The sequence below is a fragment of the Pristiophorus japonicus genome, chromosome 1 (assembly GCF_044704955.1).
Source record: "Pristiophorus japonicus isolate sPriJap1 chromosome 1, sPriJap1.hap1, whole genome shotgun sequence".
In the NCBI taxonomy this organism is placed as follows: Eukaryota; Metazoa; Chordata; class Chondrichthyes; family Pristiophoridae; genus Pristiophorus; species Pristiophorus japonicus.
In genome coordinates, this window is record NC_091977.1 from 456,512,268 (window position 1) to 456,532,520 (window position 20,253).

The following is a 20,253-nucleotide window of genomic DNA, read 5'->3' on the forward strand; positions in this document are numbered from 1 at the left end:
GGCCCCGACCCGACACCCGCTCCTGTTCCCCGACCCCCCCCTCTCTTCCCCGATCCCCCCCATTTCCCCTCCCCCCCTCCCCCTCCCCCCCCCTCCCCTCCCCACCCTCTCCCCTTCTCTCTCTCTCCTTCTCTCTCTCTCTCTCTCTCTCTCTCTCTCTCTCTCTCTCTCTCTCTCTCTCGCTCAGCAGCACGAACGGCTGCAGAATTCTCCCTGGCTGAAGCACTTTCACACAGGTAGGAAGATGGTTTATTTAATCTTTTCTTGGCTTATAAATGTTTATTCAGGTTGGATTTATTTGTATAATATTTGTAGAAGTATAAATAAGGATTTATTGTCGAATTTAATGAGTTCCCTTCCCCCCCCCACCTCGTTCTGGACACCTAATTTGTAACCTGCGCCTGATTTTTTAATGTGTAGAACAGTTTTTTCAGTTCTACAAAAATCTTCACTGGTGCCATTCTACTTTAGTTTGGAGTACATTTTCACTGTGGAAACTTTCAAATCAGGCGTCAGTGGCCGGACACGCCCCCTTTTTGAAGAAAAAATTCTGTTCTAAACTAGAACTGTTCTACCTGACTAGAACTGCAGAAAAAAAAAATGTGGAGAATTGCGATTTCTAAAATAGTCCGTTCTCCACCAGTTGCTCCTAAAATCAGGCGCGAATCATGTGGAAACTTGGGCCCAATATATTGTACTGTTCCTGTGTTCGAACATTTTTGCATGACCTACCTTTTGTACCTTATTTCTTTGTCATTAGTGCTGCTCCAGTGAGAGAGGCATCAATTATTTACATTACATTGCAAATCTTTCCAATAAAACAAGTTTTTAAATTCTAATTCTAAACTTCAACAATGTCGCATTCCCTCAGTATTACAACGAAGTATCAGCATAAATTAACTCGCATCCTCCTGCTGTGGTGGAACCCACAATAATAACAATAATAGCGTGAATTTATATAGCACCTTTAATGTGGAGAAGCGTCTCATGGTGCTTCATAGAGGTGTCATCAGATAAAAGTGGATGCCAAGCCAAAGGAAATAAGGGATGACTAAAAGCTTGGTCAAAGTGATGGATTTTAACGAGGGCCTTTTAAAAAAAAAAAAAGGAAAGGGAGGTGAAGAGACAATGGTTTAGAGAGGGAATTACAGTGTCCAGGCCCTCAATGGCTGAAGAGACAGCCGCTAATGGCAGGATGAAGAAAGTGGGGGAAGCACAAGGCCAGAGCCATAGGAACAGGGAGCTTTTGAAGGGTTGTAAGGCTGGAAGTGGTTATGGGGCAAGGCCATGAAGGGATTTGGATAGGCGGGTGAGAATTTTAAATTTGAGGCAATGGGGGACCGAAAACCAAGGTAGGTCTCCAAACACTGGGGTGATGGTTAAGCGGGACTTGGTGTGGGCTAAAAAATGGGCAGCAGAGTTTTGGATGAGCTGTAGTTTATGGAGGGTGGAGGATAGGAGATTGGCCAGGAGAACACAATGGTGTTCTTTCCTATCTGGAAAATATTCAGATTGACCGTTGCAACATTACACTTAAGAACTGGAAAGTTAGGTATTTGAATTAGTCATGAGCAAATGAGTTTCTATTGAGAGCCATTTAAGCCCAATAATAGAATGAAGTAGTCCCAGGACATTTATTCTATAAATCTTTCCTTCCCCTCCGTCCACCAAACAAACGATGATGGTTTATGTAAGCTGCACTGTTCAAATACCATCCTTAAACAAAAGTGTGACATTTCCAATTCCTAAATTACAGGTTGCGCACCTCCAGTTAGGTAACTGAACTGAACAATAATGCAGTTATTACAATGAAAAAAGATGCAAAACACCCAATACTTTTTGTGTAATTTCAGTTATATTGACTTTTACTTTTGTCATTTTCAGGTCATAAAAAGAAATTTGAACCCCACTTGGAAACCGTATAAAATTCCTTTGCAATCCCTGTGCAATAGTGACTTACAGAAGCCAATCAAGGTATTTTTCATTTATACCTGTCGGAGAAAATACGCTTTTGACACATTTTTCTGAAGTTCGACTCATTACTGAATAGCTCAGGACTATTTACTTAGTACAGGTAGAGTGTCCAAAATCCAGAAACTTTCCGATGTCCCGAATCCAGAAACGTCTAGGCTGGGGTCCGGGATGGCGGCGGAGGGTATGCAGCGGGGGTGGGGATGGGTGGGGGGGGGGGGGGAGAAGGGGGCGGCAGGTATGGGTGCGGGGGGAGGGGGGGGAGAAGGGGACGGCGGGTCTGTCTGCTGTGAGTCCGGGTGCTGCGGAGGGGGGTGGGGGGCGAAGGAGGGGGCGGCAGGTCTGTGTGCTGTGGGTGGGGGAGGGGTGCGGTGGGGGTGGGTCCGGCTGCTGCAAGTCTGGGTTCGGCAACAACGGCGGACGGGAAAAACCTGCGTTGCAGCCATTGGGACAACGGGGTCGGTATGAAGACCTGCAAAAAAAGGTAAGTTAAAGTTTTTATTTTTTAGTTATTTTTCAGTGATTTAGTAGGTAAGAGTTTTGTGAATGTTTTGTGAATGCTTGAATATTTTTTGCAAATTTTTTTGTGTTTTCACCCCCTCCTAAGTCCTCTCTCGCAGCCGAACTCGTGGTTTGCGCCGCGAATCCTCGTGCAATGTCGACTTTATCGATGCGATGCAGTGGCCGAAAGTTAGGCTGAAAAACGGTAGCTCAGCGAAAATACTCATTTTGTCATAAAACTACCGTTTTTGCCGAAAACCGATAATCCCGGCCCATATGGTCTTTTGTCGAATTTTAAATCTGTTCACCACTCTCATTTACTGCTGTCTTTAATATCATCATCATCATAGGCAGTCCCTCGGAATCGAGGAGGACTTGCTTCCACTCCTAAAGTGAGTTCTTTGATGGCTGAACAGTCCGATACGAGAGCCACAGACCCTGTTACAGGTGGGACAGACATTCGTCGAGGGAAGGGGTCGGTGGGGCTGGTTTGCCACCGCTCCTTCCGCTGCCTGCGCTTAGCCTCTCTATGCTCTTTGCGCCGAGACTCGAAGAGCTCAACGCCCTCCCGGATGGACTTTCTCCACCTTGGGCGGTCTGCGGCCAGGGTCTCCCAGGTGTCAGTGGTGGTGTCGCACTCTCATAATATTGACTTGCATTTATGAGTGTTGCATATGTATCAATTTTGTTAAATCTAGTTAAGGTTTTCGAAAGGTCATACACTGGAATATAATTTTTGTGGTAATGTTTGGTGATGGTGCTGCCTTTACTACTCAAAGAAAGATTGAATGAAAACACCCCAAATTTCTAGTTAAATGACCGACTTGTTTAAGCACTAAGTGTTCGTGAGAAATGTTTTTAGTAACTTTCTGTTTCTGATACATTTGGCTTAGCTATGCAGCATCTTAGTGCAGAAATGTGACACACAATGCTTCGGATAAATTTTAGATTTTACATAGAAATGTTGCCTATAGCCAACAGTTACTGAGCTTCAAAAGTATTTTGTTGGTTATAAAATACTTTGGGAAGTAGTAGGGTACTATACAAATGTAAACTCTTTAATAAATTGGCTTTTCTATACTTCAACCTACTCAATTAAAGATTTTTTTCAGGTAACATGCTATGATTATGACAACGATGGGTCACATGATCTAATAGGCACATTTGAGACCAATATGGAGAGGCTGCAATTGGCATCGCAGGGTTCACCAGTAAGTTTATGTTGTCTTAATGTTCCTGTTTAATGCTACAGAACTATAAAGCTACTTTATTCTGCTTCAAGTAAAAGAGAATCATAACGAAAATTCAAATATAGTAAGTTATTTTTAGATAATGTTTTTTCATTATTTCTCCACTGTACACCAACCGACAGGATGGTGAGGTGCTTTATATCTAGGCCTCTGCCAGTGCCATTCTTCAGCTAGCTGTGAGAAGTTGGGTGAGGGTGATCCAGGGTGACTTGCATTTTGTATTTTCGTTTATTTCACGTTTTTACTTTTCCACCCCTTTAATTGGGAACATTCTGCTCATCATTTGGCATCTTGTTACATGGTGAATTAGAAAAGCAGGAGAATGGAACATAAGCACATAAGAATTAAGAGCAGAAGTAGGCCATATGGCCCCTTGAGCCTGCTGCGCCATTCAAAAGATCATGGCTGATCTTCAACCTCAACTCCACTTTCTGCACGGTCTCCATAACCGTGGCTATCAAGGGAAATCAGGGATAGTATTAAAGCCAAGGAAGTGGCATACAAATTGGCCAGAAATAGCAGCGAACCTGGGGACTGGGAGAAATTTAGAACTCAGCAGAGGAGGACAAAGGGTTTGATTAGGGCAGGGAAAATGGAGTATGAGAAGAAGCTTGCAGGGAACATTAAGACGGATTGCAAAAGTTTCTATAGATATGTAAAGAGAAAAAGGTTAGTAAAGACAAACTTAGGTCCGCTGCAGTCAGAATCAGGGGAAGTCATAACGGGGAACAAAGAAATGGCGGACCAATTGAACAAGTACTTTGGTTCGGTATTCACGAAGGAGGACACGAACAACCTTCCGGTTATAAAAGGGGTCGGGGGGTCTAGTAAGGAGGAGGAACTGAGGGAAATCCTTATTAGCCGGGAAATTGTGTTGGGGAAATTGATGGGATTGAAGGCCGATAAATCCCCAGGGCCTGATGGACTGCATCCCAGAGTACTTAAGGAGGTGGCCTTGGAAATAGTGGATGCGTTGACAGTCATTTTCCAACATTCCATTGACTCTGGATCAGTTCCTATGGAGTGGAGGGTAGCCAATGTAACCCCACTTTTTAAAAAAGGAGGGAGAGAGAAAACAGGGAATTATAGACCGGTCAGCCTGACATCGGTAGTGGGTAAAATGATGGAATCAATTATTAAGGATGTCATAGCAGTGCATTTGGAAAGAGGTGACATGATAGGTCCAAGTCAGCATGGATTTGTGAAAGGGAAATCATGCTTGACAAATCTTCTGGAATTTTTTGAGGATGTTTCCAGTAGAGTGGATAAGGGAGAACCAGTTGATGTGGTATATTTGGACTTTCAGAAGGCGTTCGACAAGGTCCCACACAAGAGATTGATGTGCAAAGTTAGAGCACATGGGATTGGGGGTAGTGTACTGACATGGATTGAGAACTGGTTGTCAGACAGGAAGCAAAGAGTAGGAGTAAATGGGTACTTTTCAGAATGGCAGGCAGTGACTAGTGGGGTAATGCAAGGTTCTGTGCTGGGGCCCCAGCTGTTTACACTGTACATTAATGATTTAGATGAGGGGATTAAATGTAGTATCTCCAAATTTGCGGATGACACTAAGTTGGGTCGCAGTGTGAGCTGCGAGGAGGATGCTGTGAGGCTGCAGAGCGACTTGGATAGGTTAGGTGAGTGGGAAAATGCATGGCAGATGAAGTATAATGTGGATAAATGTGAGGTGATCCACTTTGGTGGTAAAAACAGAGAGACAGACTATTATCTGAATGGTGACAGATTAGGAAAAGGGGAGGTGCAAAGAGACCTGGGTGTCATGGTACATCAGTCATTGAAGGTTGGCATGCAGGTGCAGCAGGCGGTTAAGAAAGCAAATGGCATGTTGGCTTTCATAGCAAGGGGATTTGAGTACAGGGGCAGGGAGGTGTTGCTACAGTTGTACAGGGCATTGGTGAGGCCACACCTGGAGTATTGTGTACAGTTTTGGTCTCCTAACCTGAGGAAGGACATTCTTGCTATTGAGGGAGTGCAGCGAAGGTTCACCAGACTGATTCCCGGGATGGCGGGACTGACCTATCAAGAAAGACTGGATCAACTGGGCTTGTATTCACTGGAGTTCAGAAGAATGAGAGGGGACCTCATAGAAACATTTAAAATTCTGACGGGGTTAGACAGGTTAGATGCAGGAAGAATGTTCCCAACGTTGGGGAAGTCCAGAACCAGAGGTCACAGTCTAAGGATAAGGGGTAAGCCATTTAGGACCGAGATGCGGAGGAACTTCTTCACCCAGAGAGTGGTGAACCTGTGGAATTCTCTACCACAGAAAGTTGTTGAGGCCAATTCACTAAATATATTCAAAAAGGAGTTAGATGAGGTCCTTACTACTAGGGGGATCAAGGGGTATGGCGAGAAAGCAGGAATGGGGTACTGAAGTTGAATGTTCAGCCATGAACTCATTGAATGGCGGTGCAGGCTAGAAGGGCCGAATGGCCTACTCCTGCACCTATTTTCTATGTTTCTATATTAGCCCATCTCTCATGTCACTATACAGTGGCTGCACAAGCAGCAGGGGCAGCAGCTTTCCTATGGCGCTGACATGCTGTATGTCCACATAAGTAATTAGAATATTAATCAACCAGACAACCAACAAATATAAAGTGCTGCAGTTCTTTAGTTCACAGTATTAAAAAGAATTAAACAAAACAGTTATCTGTATTTTTAACTTCAATCACTTTGATTAATAAACGTTGTCTTCTTGAACCGGCACAACCCCATGTAACATGTCAGAAATGCAGCACTTAGTCACAAGTGCAGAAAAACACATACACAATTTGCATCACAGAATTAAAAACAAAAAGCAGGAAAAGTTAGGATTTAACAGAAATAAACATTAATTGATTTTCCTGTCCAGGAAGACAGATCATGTTGACTTAGAAACTAATATGGTGACGTAAGATGTTAATTTACGAATTTCACTTCTAATGTGTTTTTCTCAAAAATTCTCCACAATATTACTCCCTGTTCTTATCACGGAAAGTGTTGAATTATTTTTAGTACTTCGCAATTAAATAGCGGGAAACTCTCCTCAATTTTTAATCTCCTATTTCAAACGTTTATACCAAATTGAAATTGTACATTATCAATGTAATCAAAGTATTTTCTGTGCCTTTCTCAATAAACAAACAGTATGAGAAAGTAGCTCCTGGCAATTTTTATACATCATTACATAACACTCCTAAACATTTAAGAGGAAATCTACATTATTCCTGGGACTTGTTCAGACTATAGAACGACAGGCAAAATAAAATGGTTTGTGTTTTTATCTCTTTTTGGTTCTCTTAAATGTCTTAATGAATATTTAATTCCTACAAATCCTCCATGCCCTCCCCATCCTCAACAGCATGGTTGCATGTTTGTGTAAAGCTACTCACTTCAATTGATCGTTCAAAATCAAATATTGAGAAATTTCTATTTCAAAATGTCTTGAACAATCCGGAGCCTCTTTAAAAGTGCTTGGAATTCAAGACCTGGTTGAAACTTGTTTAGAGGTGGGGAAAAAGGATTTTTGCTTGATTCTTCCAAAATCATATTTGAAATTTAGGGGGGGGGGGAGTGTTTTTAATCACACATTATTTGTGAAAAGTTCATTAAAAATCTTTAAATTCTTTCAAGACTCACGGCAAATTTGATAGAAGAAGTTACTCCAGTTTTTTCTTTTCCTCTTCAAGGGCCGAATGGCCTACTCCTGCACCTATTTTCTATGTTTCTATGTTAAACATACAACAACAACAAAAATTCCAAATGGAGCTCAAATAAGAAAATGAATAAAGTGGTTAAACTTGCTGAGAAGGTGGTGAGGTTATCTATCCCCAGTCTTGGCGATGAGTTGGGATCAATTTTGGGGAAGCTGTTGCCTCTTTTTCTGCTGCCGTTCCCTCCGTCTCTCACAGACTCTGCGGTCAAACGGGGTCACAAACTTTTTCCCCGTTCTCATAACATAATTTAAATACCCTGAAAAACTCTTTCAAAAGGGGGGCAATACCTGGCAAAATTTAACTGGAACTTGCATTCAACATCACTTTCCTGTACTTTGTTCCGACTTTAAACAATTTTCTGAATTTTTCAAAATGTTGTCACTGTGGACCTAATAATTGTTTTTTTAGACTCCTTCCAGTGGCCATTATACATGTGCTGCGCCTCCATCTGTGTTGTTCCAAAGTGCGGCCGCTGCTCAGTCCCCGGGAACGGACGATACGAGCCTGGAATGGACCCTCACCCATCTCCCCCTCATGCTGTTCCTGTCCATTTCTCTTTCCCTGCCCGTCTCGCTCCCGCTCCCGCTCCCTGCCCGCTTCGCTCCCTCTGTCCCTTTCCCTTTCTCTCCCTGTCTCTCGCGCTCCCTCTGTCACTTTCCCTTTCTCTCCCTTTCTCTCGCTCTCCCTCTGTCACTTTCCTTTTCTCTCGCTCTCGCGCTCTCTCGCCCTTTGTCCTAGGCCCGCGCGCTCTCTCTCTCTCTCTCTCTCTCTCTCTCTCTCTCTCTCTCTCTCTCTCTCTCTCCCTGTCCTAGGCTCTCGCTCTCTCCATCTCCCGCTGTCCCAGTCTCTCTCTAGCTCTCTCTCCCTCTATCCTAGTGTCTCGCTCTCTCGCGTTCTCTCATTCTCTCTCTGTTCCCCTCTCTCTCCCACTCCCTCTATCCCAGTCCCTTGTTCTCGCTCTCTCTCCCACTCTCTCTGTCCCAGTCCCTCGTTCTTGCTCTCTCATAGAACATAAGAACATAAGAATTATGAACAGGAGTAGGCCATCTAGCCCCTCGAGCCTGCTCCGCCATTCAAAAAGATCATGGCTGATCTGGCCGTGGACTCAGCTCCACTTACCCGCCCGCTCCCCATAACCCTTAATTCCCTTATTGGTTAAAAATCTATCTATCTGTGATTTGAATACATTCAATGAGCTCGCCTCAACTGCTTCCTTGGGCAGAGAATTCCACAGATTCACAACGCTCTGGGAGAAGAAATTCCTTCCCAACTCGGTTTTAAATTGGCTTCCCCGTATTTTGAGGCTGTGCCCCCTAGTTCTAGTCTCCCCGATCAGTGGAAACAACCTCTCTGCCTCTATCTTGTCTATCCCTTTCACTATTTTAATTGTTTCTATAAGATCACCCCTCATCCTTCTGAACTCCAACGAGGAAAGACCCAGTCTACTCAATCTATCATCATAAGGTAACCCCCTCATCTCCGGAATCAGCCTAGTGGAATCGTCTCTGTACCCGCTCCAAGGCTAGTATATCCTTCCTTAAGTAAGGTGACCAAAACTGTACGCAGTACTCCAGGTGCGGCCTCACCAATACCCTGTACAGTTGCAGCAAGACCTCCCTGCTTTTGTACTCCATCCCTCTCGCAATGAAGGCCAACATTCCATTTGCCTTCCTGATTACCTGCTGCACCTGCAAACTAACTTTTTGGGAGTCATGCACAAGGACCCCCAGGTCCCTCTGCACCGCAGCATGTTGTAATTTCTCCCCATTCAAATACTATTCCCTTTTACTGTTTTTTTTTTTCCCCCCCAAGGTGGATGACCTCACATTTTCCAACATTGTATTCCATCTGCCAAACCTTAGCCCATTTGCTTAACCTATCTAAATCTCTTTGCAGCCTCTCTGTGTCCTCTACACAACCCACTTTCCCACTAATCTTTGTGTCATCTGCAAATTTTGTTACACTACACTCTGTCCCCTCTTCCAGGTCATCTATGTATATTGTAAACAGTTGTGGTCCCAGCACTGATCCCTGTGGCACATTACTAACCACCGATTTCCAACCCGAAAAGGACCCATTTATCCTGACTCTCTGCTTTCTGTTAGCCAGCCAATTCTCTATCCATGCAAATACATTTCCTCTGACTCCGCGTATCTTTATCTTCTGCAGTAACCTTTTATGTGGCACTTTATCGAATGCCTTTTGGAAATCTAAATACACCACATCCATCGGTACACCTCTATCCACCATGCTCGTGATATCCTCAAAGAATTCCAGTAAATTAGTTAAACATGATTTCCCCTTCATGAATCCATGTGGTGTCTGCTTGATTGCACTATTCCTATCCAGATGTCCCGCTATTTCTTCCTTAATGATAGTTTCAAGCATTTTCCCCACTACAGATGTTAAACTAACCGGCCTATAGTTACCTGCCTTTTGTCTGCCCCCTTTTTTAAACAGAGGCGTTACATTAGCTGCTTTCCAATCCGATGGTACCTCCCCAGAGTACAGAGAATTTTGGTAGATTATAACGAATGCATCTGCTATAACTTCCGCCATATCTTTTAATACCCTGGGATGCATTTCATCAGGACCAGGGGACTTGTCTACCTTGAGTCCCATTAGCCTGTCCAGCACTACCCCCCCTAGTGATAGTGATTATCTCAAGGTCCTCCCTTCCCACATTCCCGTGACCAGCAATTTTTGGCATGGTTTTTGTGTCTTCCACTGTGAAGACCGAAGCAAAGTAATTGTTTAAGGTCTCAGCCATTTCCACATTTCCCATTATTAAATCCCCCTTCTCATCTTCTAAGAGACTAACATTTACTTTATTCACTCTTTTCTGTTTTATATATTGGTAAAAGCTTTTACTATCTGTTTTTATGTTTTGCGCAAGTTTACTTTCGTAATCTATCTTTCCTTTCTTTATTGCTTTCTTCGTCATGATTTGCTGTCATTTAAAATTTTCCCAATCCTCTAGTTTCCCACTAACCTTGGCCACCTTATACATATTGGTTTTCAATTTGATACTCTCCTTTATTTCCTGATGGACAGGTAAAGACCATCTGGTCCATCAAGCCTGTCCCACACAATTGCGATACCTTGTGTATCACAACATATACATTCCACCCCACCCAAAACCATGTGATCTCCTGGGAGAGACAAAAAAACAGATTAAAAAACCCAGGCCAATTTGGGAAAAACATTGTGGGAAATTCTTCTCCGATCGAAACTAGTCCAGGAGATCATTCTTGCCATTAAATTCCCTGCAGTACCTACCGTCTGAAAGAGGTAGTCTCCGCTGCAGCCAGAAACAAATCCAGCTTTTGCAGAGTCAGCATGGTTTTATGAAAGGGAAATCATGTTTGACAAATTTGTTGGAGTTCTTTTGAGGATGTAACGAGTAGGGTGGATAAGGAGGAACCAGTGGATGTGGTGTATTTGGATTTCCAGAAGGCATTCGATAAGGTGCCACATAAAAGGTGACTGCACAAGATAAAAGCTCATGAGGTTGGGGTAATATATTAGCAGGGAACGAGGATTAACGAACAGAAAACAGAGAATCGGGATAAATGGGTCATTTTCCGCTTGGCAAACAGTGACTAGTGGGGTGCCACAAGGATCGGTGCTCAGTCCTCAACTATTTACAATCTATATTAATGACTTGTATGAAGGGACCGAGTGTAATGTAGCCAAGTTTGCTGATGATACAAAGATGGGTGGAAAAGCAAATTGTGAGGAGGACACACAAAATCTGCAAAGGGATATAGATAGGCTAATTGAGTAGGCAAAAATTTGGCAGATGGCGTATAATGTGGGAAACTGTAAGGTTATCCACTTTGACAGAAATAGTAGAAAAGCAAATTATAATTTAAATGGAGAAATATTGCAAAGTGCGGCAGTACAGAGAGACCTGGGGTCCTTGTGCATGAAACACAAAATGTTAGTATGCAGGTACAGCAAGTAATCAGGAAGGCAAATGGAATGTTGGCCTTTATTGCAAGGGGGATAGAGTATAAAAGCAGAGAAGTCCTGCTACAACTGTTCAGGGTATTGGTGAGGCCACACCTAGAGTACTGCGTACAGTTTTGGTCTCCGTATTTAAGGAAGGATGTACTTGCATTGGAGGCTGTTCAGAGAAGGTTCCCGAGGTTGATTCCAGTGATGAGGGGGTTGACTTATGAGGATAGGTTAAGTAGGTTGGGCCTATACACATTGGAGTTCAGAAGAATGAGAGGTGATCTTCTTATTGAAACATATAAGATAATGAGGAAGCTCGAAAAGAGGTATTCAGAGAGGATATTTCTACTCATAGGGGAAACTAAAACTGGGGGACACAGGACCCAAATGTCCCCAACCCCCTTTTTCTGGCGCACTCGCCCGAGATGCGCCGACTTTGTGCGCTCAAAACGGCGCCAAAAAATGTACTCCCGATTCTGGCCACTGTGCTGTGTGTCCCGGGTCCTGGTGCGGCGTTTCTTGTGGAGTGGGGACGGAGCTACAGCCCTGCACGGAAAACAGTGTTGGCAGCTGCGCGCATGCGCAGTGGAGTTTGCGCGCATGCATAGTAGCTCCTCGCCTTCCCAGCGCATCCTGCAGGCTGTGAGCCAGGCCCGATGCTCGTCGCCCCATCCCTGGCCGAAGGGACGACCCGATAATCTTTAATACTGATACTGCTGCTGAGGTGCTTCTGCTAAAGTGACTTCAGTCTCATTTTAATGAAGTGGGAATTTATGCCTGAAACTTGACCAGGGCTGTAACAGAATATCAACTTTTCAAGGCTTTGTTCCTTCTGCTTGGCTTGGAATTTGAAAAATTGTATGCACCAGCGAAAACCAATGGAACTTTCTGCAGTTGTTTCAGAGCCTCACTAGAAAGTTCACCCAAGTCGATACTGTTGTGTATCTGTAAAGCATGCACTCCCATGTTCCGCCACCAGGGAGCTCATCCCCTGAAGTCCAAAGGGATCCCAGCATCCCTTGGGAGCACAGTATATAAGCCGGCCCCTAAGGCCTGTTCCTCATTCTGGAGTGTCTTATTAAAGACTGAGGTCATTGCTACTTTAACCTCCCTGTGTGCAGCCTCATCTGTGTTAGGAATACAATAACTGCCGATGAGAATACGAATCCAATGCAAAGATGCAGCAAACTGTGGGCATCCTGGAAAAGTTCTCGGAGGGTGAGGACTGGGAAGCCTATGTCGAACGGCTAGACCAGTACTTTGTAGCCAACGAGCTGGACGGAAAAGGAAGCGCTGCAAAAAGGAGAGCAGTCCTCCTCACAGTCTGCTGGGCACTGACCTACAGTCTGATGAAGAACCTTCTGGCTCCGGTGAAACCCACAGATAAGTCATATGAGGAGCTGTGTACACTGGTTCGGGAGCATCTTAATCCGAGGGAGAGCGTGCTGATGGTGAGATATCAGTTCTACACGTGCCAGCGATCTGAAGGCCAGGAAGTGGCGAGCTACGTCACTGAGCTAAGGCGACTTGCAGGACAATCTGAGTTTGATGGCCACCTGTAGCAAATGCTCAGAGACTTTATTTGTACTGGTCATTGGCTACGAGACCATCCGACGAAAACTTTTGACTGTAGAGACACCGACCCTCAGTAGGGCTATTGCGATAGCACAGGACACGTTTATGTCCACCAGATAACACCAAAGAAATCTCTCAGCACACAAGTGCTAGCAATGTTCATAAATGAACTGGAACTGTGTTTGTGAGCAGAAATGTACAGGGCAGAACCCACAAGTCTGCAACTGCCAGCAGGCCTCAGGTGACCCAGATGACTCCAAGTCCCTAACAAAGGATGAATGCAAGGCAATTCACACCTTGTTGGCGTTGTGGAGGCTTCCATTCATGCCGCTTCAAAGGGTATGTTTGCAAGAGCTGTGGAACAATGGGGCACCTCCAACGAGCTTGCAAACGAGCTGCAAGCCCTGCAAAACCTGCTAACCACCACATGGCAGAGGAAGATCGGTCCATGGTGGCTCAAAGCAATTTCGAGCCTCCGAGGAGGCAGATGCTGAAGTACACGGGCTGCACACATTTTCGACAAAATGTCCACCTGTAATGCGAACCGTAAAATTGAATGGCTTACCCGTAGCCATGGAACTGTACACTGGCGCTAGCCAATCCATCATGAGTAAAAAGATATTTGAGAGACTGTGATGCAACAAGGCATTCAGACCAGCCCTGAGCCGCATCCACACGAAACTGAGAACATAAACCAAAGAGCTTATCACTGTCTTGGGGAGTGCCATGGCCAAGGTCACCTACGAGGGCACGGTGCACGAACTGCCACTCTGGATTGTCCCTGGCGATGGCCCCACACTGCTTGGAAGGAGCTGGCTGGGCAAAATCTGCTGGAGCTGGGATGACATCTGAGCGCTATCACATTTCGATGAGGCCTCATGTACCCAGGTTCTTAACAGATTTCCTTCCCTTTTTGAGCCAGGCATTGGAAACTTTTCCGGGGCGAAGGTGCAGATCCACTTGGCCTCAGAGGCATGACCCATTCACCACAAGGCGCGAGCGGTACCTCACATGATGAGGGAGAGAGTGGAAATCGAGCTGGACAGGCTGCAACACGAGGGCATCATCTCCCCAGTGGAATTCAGCGAGTGGGCCAGCCCGATTGTTCCAGTAGTCAAAAGTGATGGCACAGTCAGGATTTGCGGCGATTATAAAGTAACTATTAATCGTTTCTCGCAACAGGACCAATACCCGCTACCTAAGGCAGACGACCTATTTGCGACGTCGGCAGGGAGGCAAGACGTTCACCAAGCTCGACCTGACTTCGGCCTACATGATGCAGGAGCTGGAGGAGTCGTCGAAGGGCCTCACCTGCATCAACACGCACAAGGGACTGTTCATCTACAACAGATGCCCGTTTGGAATTCGGTCGGCTGCAGCGATCTTCCAGAGAAACATGGAGAGCCTACTCAAGTCGGTACCACACACAGTGGTCTTTCAGGACGACATATTGGTCATGGGTCGGGACACCGCCGAGCACCTACAAAACCTGGAGGAGGTCCTCCAGCGACTGGATCGCGTAGGGCTGCAGCTGAAGAGGTCGAAATGCGTCATGGCAACAGAAGTGGAGTTTTTGGGGCGAAAGATTGCAACAGATGGCATTCAGCCCACAGAGGCTATCAGGAAAACGCCCAGGCCACAGAACGTCATGGAGCTGCAGTTGTTCCTGGGACTCCAACTATTTTGGTAACTTCCTACCGGGGTTAAGCACCCTCTTAGAGCCCCTACATTGTTATTGCGCAAAGGTGAGAACTGGGTATGGGGAAAAAAAACCAAGTAATTGCTTTTGAGAAAGCCAGAAACATTTTATGTTCCAACAAGCTGCTTGTATTGTATAACCCGTGTAAAAGACATGTGCTAGCATGTGATGCATCGTCGTATGGAGTCGGGTGTGTATTACAACAAGCTAACGTTGCGGGGAAGTTGCAACCTGTCGCCTATGCTTCCAGGAGCTTGTCTAAGGCCGAGAGGGCCTACAGCATGATTGAGATAGAGGCATTAGCGTGTGTGTTCGGGGTAAAGAAAATGCATCAGTACCTGTTTGGCCTCAAATTTGAGCTGGAAACTGATCACAAGCACCTCACATCCCTGTTCGCTGAAAACAAGGGGATAAATACTAATGCCTCAGCCCACATTCAAAGGTGGGCACTCATACTATCAGCGTATAACTATACCATCCGCCACAGGCCAGGCACCGAGAACTTTGCGGATGCTCTGTCGGCTCCCATTGCCCACCACGGGGGTGGAAATGGCGCAGCCTGCAAACTTGTTGATGATGGCGCAGCGCGCAGACTTGTTGATGGTCATGGAAGCGTTTGAAAATGATAAATCACCCGTCACGGCCCGCCAGATTAGGACTTGGACCAGCCAAGATCCTCTGCTGTCCCCAGTAAAAAAAACTGTGTACTGCATGGGAGCTGGGCCAGCATCCCCATTGAAATGCAAGAGCTAATCAAGCCGTTCCAGCGGCAAAAGGACGAGCTATCCATTCAGGCAGACTGACTATTGTGGGATAACCGCGTAGTGCTACCCAAAAAGGGCAGGGAGACGTTCACCTTGGAGCTCCACAGCACACACCCGGGTATAGTAATGATGAAAGCGATAGCCAGATCTCACGTGTGATGGCCCGGTATCGACTCTGACTTAGAGTCCTGTGTACGGCAATGCAGCGTATGTGCTCAGTTGAGCAACGCGCCCAGAGAGGCACCACTCTGTGGTCCTGACTCTCCAGACCATTGTCGAGGATCCATGTCGACTATGCAGGCCCGTTTCTTGGTAAAATGTTCCTGGTAGTGGAATGGATTGAATGTGAAATAATGTCGGGAAGCACCACCACCGCCACCATTGCAAGCCTGAGGGTCATGTTTGCAACCCACGGCCTGCCTGACATACTGGTCAGTGACAACGGGCCATGTTTCACCAGTGCCGAATTAAAAAAATTCATGACCCGCAATGGGATCAAACATGTTACCTCGGCCCCGTTTAAACCAGCCTCCAATGGGCAGGCAGAGCGGGCAGTACAAACCATCAAACAGAGCCTCAAACGAGTCACAGATGGCTCACTCCAAACTCACCTGTCCCGAGTACTGCTCAGCTACCGCACGAGACCCCACTCGCTCACAGGGGTGACCCCGGCTGAGTTACTCATGAAAAGGACACTTAAAACCAGACTCTCTCTGGTTCACCCCAACCTGCATGATCAGGTAGAGAGCAGGCGGCAGCAACAAAATGTAAACGATGGTCGCGCCACTGTGTCAGGGGAAATTGATCTGAATGACCCTGTGTATGTCCTAAACTATGGACATGGTCCCAAGTGGATCGTGGGCACGGTGATAGCTAAAGAAGGGAGTAGGGTGTTTGTAGTCAAACTAGACAATGGACAAATTTGCAGAAAGCACCTGGACCAAACGAGGCTGCGGTTCACAGACTGCCCTGAACAACCCACAGCAGACACCACATTTTTCGAGCCCACAACACACACCCAAAGGATCAACAACACCACGCCGGACCAGGAAATTGAACCCATCATGCCCAACAGCCCAGCAAGGCCAGGCTCACATAGCAGCCCTGCAGGGCCAACAACATACCAACCCAGCGAGGGCACAGCCAACACACCAGAACAGACATTTGTACTGAGGCGGTGCACCAGGGATAGAAAGGCTCCCGACCGCCTCACCTTGTAAATAGTTTTCACTTTGACTTTGGGGGTGGGGAGTGATGTTGTGTATCTGTAAAGCATGCACTCCCATGTTCCGCCACCAAGGAGCTCATCCCCTGAAGTCCCAAGGGATCCCAGCATCCCTTGGGAGCACTGTATATAAGCCGGCCCTAAGGCCTGTTCCTCACTCTGGAGTGTGTTATTAAAGACTGCGGTCACTGTTACTTTAACCTCCCTGTGTGCAGTCTCATCTGTGCTAGGAACACAATAGATACAGGGGCATCAAAGCTAACGATCAGTGAAAGCACGCCTGGTAGTGTGTTGTCTCAAGGTCAAATTAAATCACAGACTTCAGTTTTCTTTCTTTATTTATTATTGATGGTTTTTATGCTTCTTTATTGTTGTGATGTTGTTTAGTGCTTTGCAAGATCCTCTGCTTCCCTTCCCCCCCCCCCCCCCCCATCTCTGGCTAACTGCGCTGATTTCTTAACTCTCCGCAAGGGATTTCTGTGCGGCCACAAGTGGCCATATACGCTGGCCTAAGTTAGTTTGGAGCAATTATTAGCTGTCCAAACTGGCTTAAATGGCCAAAACAGGCGTAGGTGGCTGGTAACGCCCCCTTTTGAACAAAACTAAACTAAACTAAAAAAAATCCTAACTAACTCACTTACACTGGCACAAATTAAATGTGCAGAATGGGGATTTTTAAGATACTCCAGAAAAATCAAGTTGCTCCAAAAAAAACAGCAACTCTTGGCCAAATTTGGGCCCTTAGTCTTATGTTCTTATGTTGAAGGAATTCAGTGTGTCTGCATCCACGACATGAAACAGTAGCTTGTTCCAGAATCTACTATTCTGTGAAAGTGCTGTTAATTTTAACTTTTTACCGTTATTCCCTGCTTTCACCTTATTCGCTGACGCACTATTACTGTTAAACTCTCTGACCTTTCCTGTCACATTGTTTATTTTTACACAAATCACTACACTGTTCCTTGGCCTTGACCTTTCTTTTTAGGTGTCTAAATTTCCCCTCGCCTGACCCCACTTTTTCTCTTTCCAGAGATTATTGCCTTTTGAGGCTTTGAGTTTTAATTTGGACCCTAGCTCCTCAAACTCTCTGTGGAATTTCATTGTTAGTTCTACCTCTGTCGTTGGTTCCTATGTAAACCACAACAACTGGATCCTCCACCTCCCACTCTCTTTTCCAACTGCAAGGAGATTTCCTTGACCCTGGCACCAGGCAAGTAACACAGCCTTCTGAACTCCAGGTCATGGCTCCAGAGAATAGTATCTATCCCCCTGACTATACTGTTCCCTACCACTACAACATTCCTTTTCACTTCCCCCACTTGAATGGCTTCCCACAGTGAGAAATGTGCTCACCCCACCCCACCCTGAAGACTCTGCCCTCATTCAAACAGGCAGCAAGAACCTCATACCTGTTGGATAAGGACAAAGGCCGCCAATCCTCCAGCACTGCACCTGAGGTCCCCTTACCTGCCTGAGTCTCAGTCACACCCTCCTGTCCCTGACCACTAACCAGATCTGTACCACTACCTAACCTATAGGGTGTGACTGCCTTCTGGATCACAGTGTTCAGATAACTCTTTCCACCCCCCCCCCCCCCGCTCCCTGCTCCCTGATGCCCTGCAATGTCTCTAAGCTGAAGTTCCTCGAGATGCAGACACTTGCAGCAAATGTGGTCATCAGGGATCACTTTGCTCTCCAAAACTCCCACATGCTGCAGTTGCGGCACACCACCTGCACTGACATTCCTTTATAATTGTGTTTTATTTATTTAATTAATTAGAGTTTATGTATGTAATTAACTTAGCTTATATTTAGTTTTTTTTAACTAATCGCTTGATGTAGTTTGTTCTAGGTAGATTAAATTAAATATTTAACCTGTAACAACATTCACTTCAAGAATTGGAGGCAAAAAGCAGCACCTTCTTCCCCCTCTGCTCCGAATTCTCATTCTCTCCAAATTCCTAACTTCAACACACTGTTTAGAAGTATTCCGTTTAAGACCACTCTATGCAAACCATGTAAGGCCAAGTAGTTTTGGAAAAGAATTCCAGAGGGTAGAGAATCTTGGCCTATGATGGTGAATAGAGAATGTGGGGAATAATTAGTACACTAAATTCAGAGGAACAAAGGGTGTAGGTTGGAACATATGGCTGGAGAAACTTGATAATGTGAATGAAGATCTTGAAATAAGGGCAGCTGCCATGATGGGATTTGAACTTGTGTCTCTGGATCATTAGTCCTGGCCTCTAGATTACTAGTCCAGTAACATAACTAATATGCTACTGTACCCAATTACAGCAGGTTACAGAGATAGGGAAGGGCAAGGCCAGGAAGAATTTGAAAAAAAATTGAGATATTAAAATATTGAGGTGTTGCCGCACCGGGAACCAATATAGATCACTGAGTACAGGGGTGATGGGTGAATGGGACTTGGTGTGAGTTAGGATACAGGCAACAGAGTTTTGGCTGAGTTCAAGTTTATGGGAGGGTGGAAGCTTGGATGCCAGCCAGGAAAGCATTTGAATAGTCTCGTTTAAGGGCATCAGCAGCAGAGGAGCTGAGGCAGGGGTGGAGACGGGCGATGTTACGAAGGTGGAAGTAGGTGGTCTTGGTGATGGAGCAGATATGTGGATGGTAGCTCATAACAACAACAACTTCTATCTATATAGCGCCTTTAACACAGTGAAATGTCCCAAGGAGCTTCGCAGGAGTACTACAAGACAAAAAATTTGACACCGAGCCGCATAAGTAGAAATTAGCGCAGGTGACCAAAGGTTTGGTCAAAGATGTAGGATTTAACGAGCGCCTTGAAGGAGTAAAGAAAGGTAGAGAGGTGGAGAGGTTTAGAAAGGGAGTTCTAGAGCTTGGGGCCTGGACAAAAGAAAGCATGGCCACCAACGGTTGAGCAATTACAATCAGGGCTGCTCAAGAGGGCAGAATTAGAAGAGCGTAGACATCTCGGTGGGGGGGGGGGGGCATTGTGGGGCTAGAGGAGATTAGAGATAGGGAGGTTCAAGATCATGGAGGGATTTGAAAATAAGGATGAGAATCTTGAAATCAAGGCGTTGCTTAACCGGAAGCCAATATAGGTGTGAGCACACAGGGGTGATGGGTGAGCGGGACGGTGCGAGTTAGGACACGGGCAGTCGAATTTTAGATCACCTCTAGTTTACGTAGGGTAGAATGTGGGAGACCAGCCATCTCTAAGTCAAATAGGATGCCAAGATTTCGAACAGTCTGGTTCAGCCTCAGACAGTGAGTAGCCAGAGAGATGGGGTCGGTGACTAAGGAATGAAGTTTGTAGTGGGGCTGAAGACAATGACTTCGGATTTTGCAGTATTTAGTTGTAGGGAATTTTTGCTCATCCAGGATTGGATCTCGGACAAATCGGAGGCAGTGGGGGGTCAAGAGAGAAGGAGGTGAGGTGGAGTTGTGTGTTGTCAGCATACATGTGGAACCTGACCGTGTTTTCAGATGATGTTGCCGAGGGGCAGCAAGTAGATGAGTAACGGGAGGGGCCAAGGATAGATCCTCAGGGTCTCCAGAGGTTATGGTGCAGGAGTGATAACAGAAGCCATTGCAGATGATT

At 45.7% G+C, this 20,253-nt stretch overlaps 1 protein-coding gene across 1 annotated transcript in view; it reads left to right on the top strand.

Moving 5' to 3' along the window:
- LOC139276156 (copine-3-like) overlaps positions 1 to 20,253 on the top strand; it is a 151,479-nt gene that overhangs the window by 67,177 nt on the left and 64,049 nt on the right. The window contains exons 9-10 of the mRNA XM_070893714.1: positions 1,885 to 1,974; positions 3,585 to 3,683. Of these exons, the coding sequence (XP_070749815.1) occupies positions 1,885 to 1,974; positions 3,585 to 3,683 (189 nt within the window). The remainder of the gene's footprint in view (positions 1 to 1,884; positions 1,975 to 3,584; positions 3,684 to 20,253) is intronic.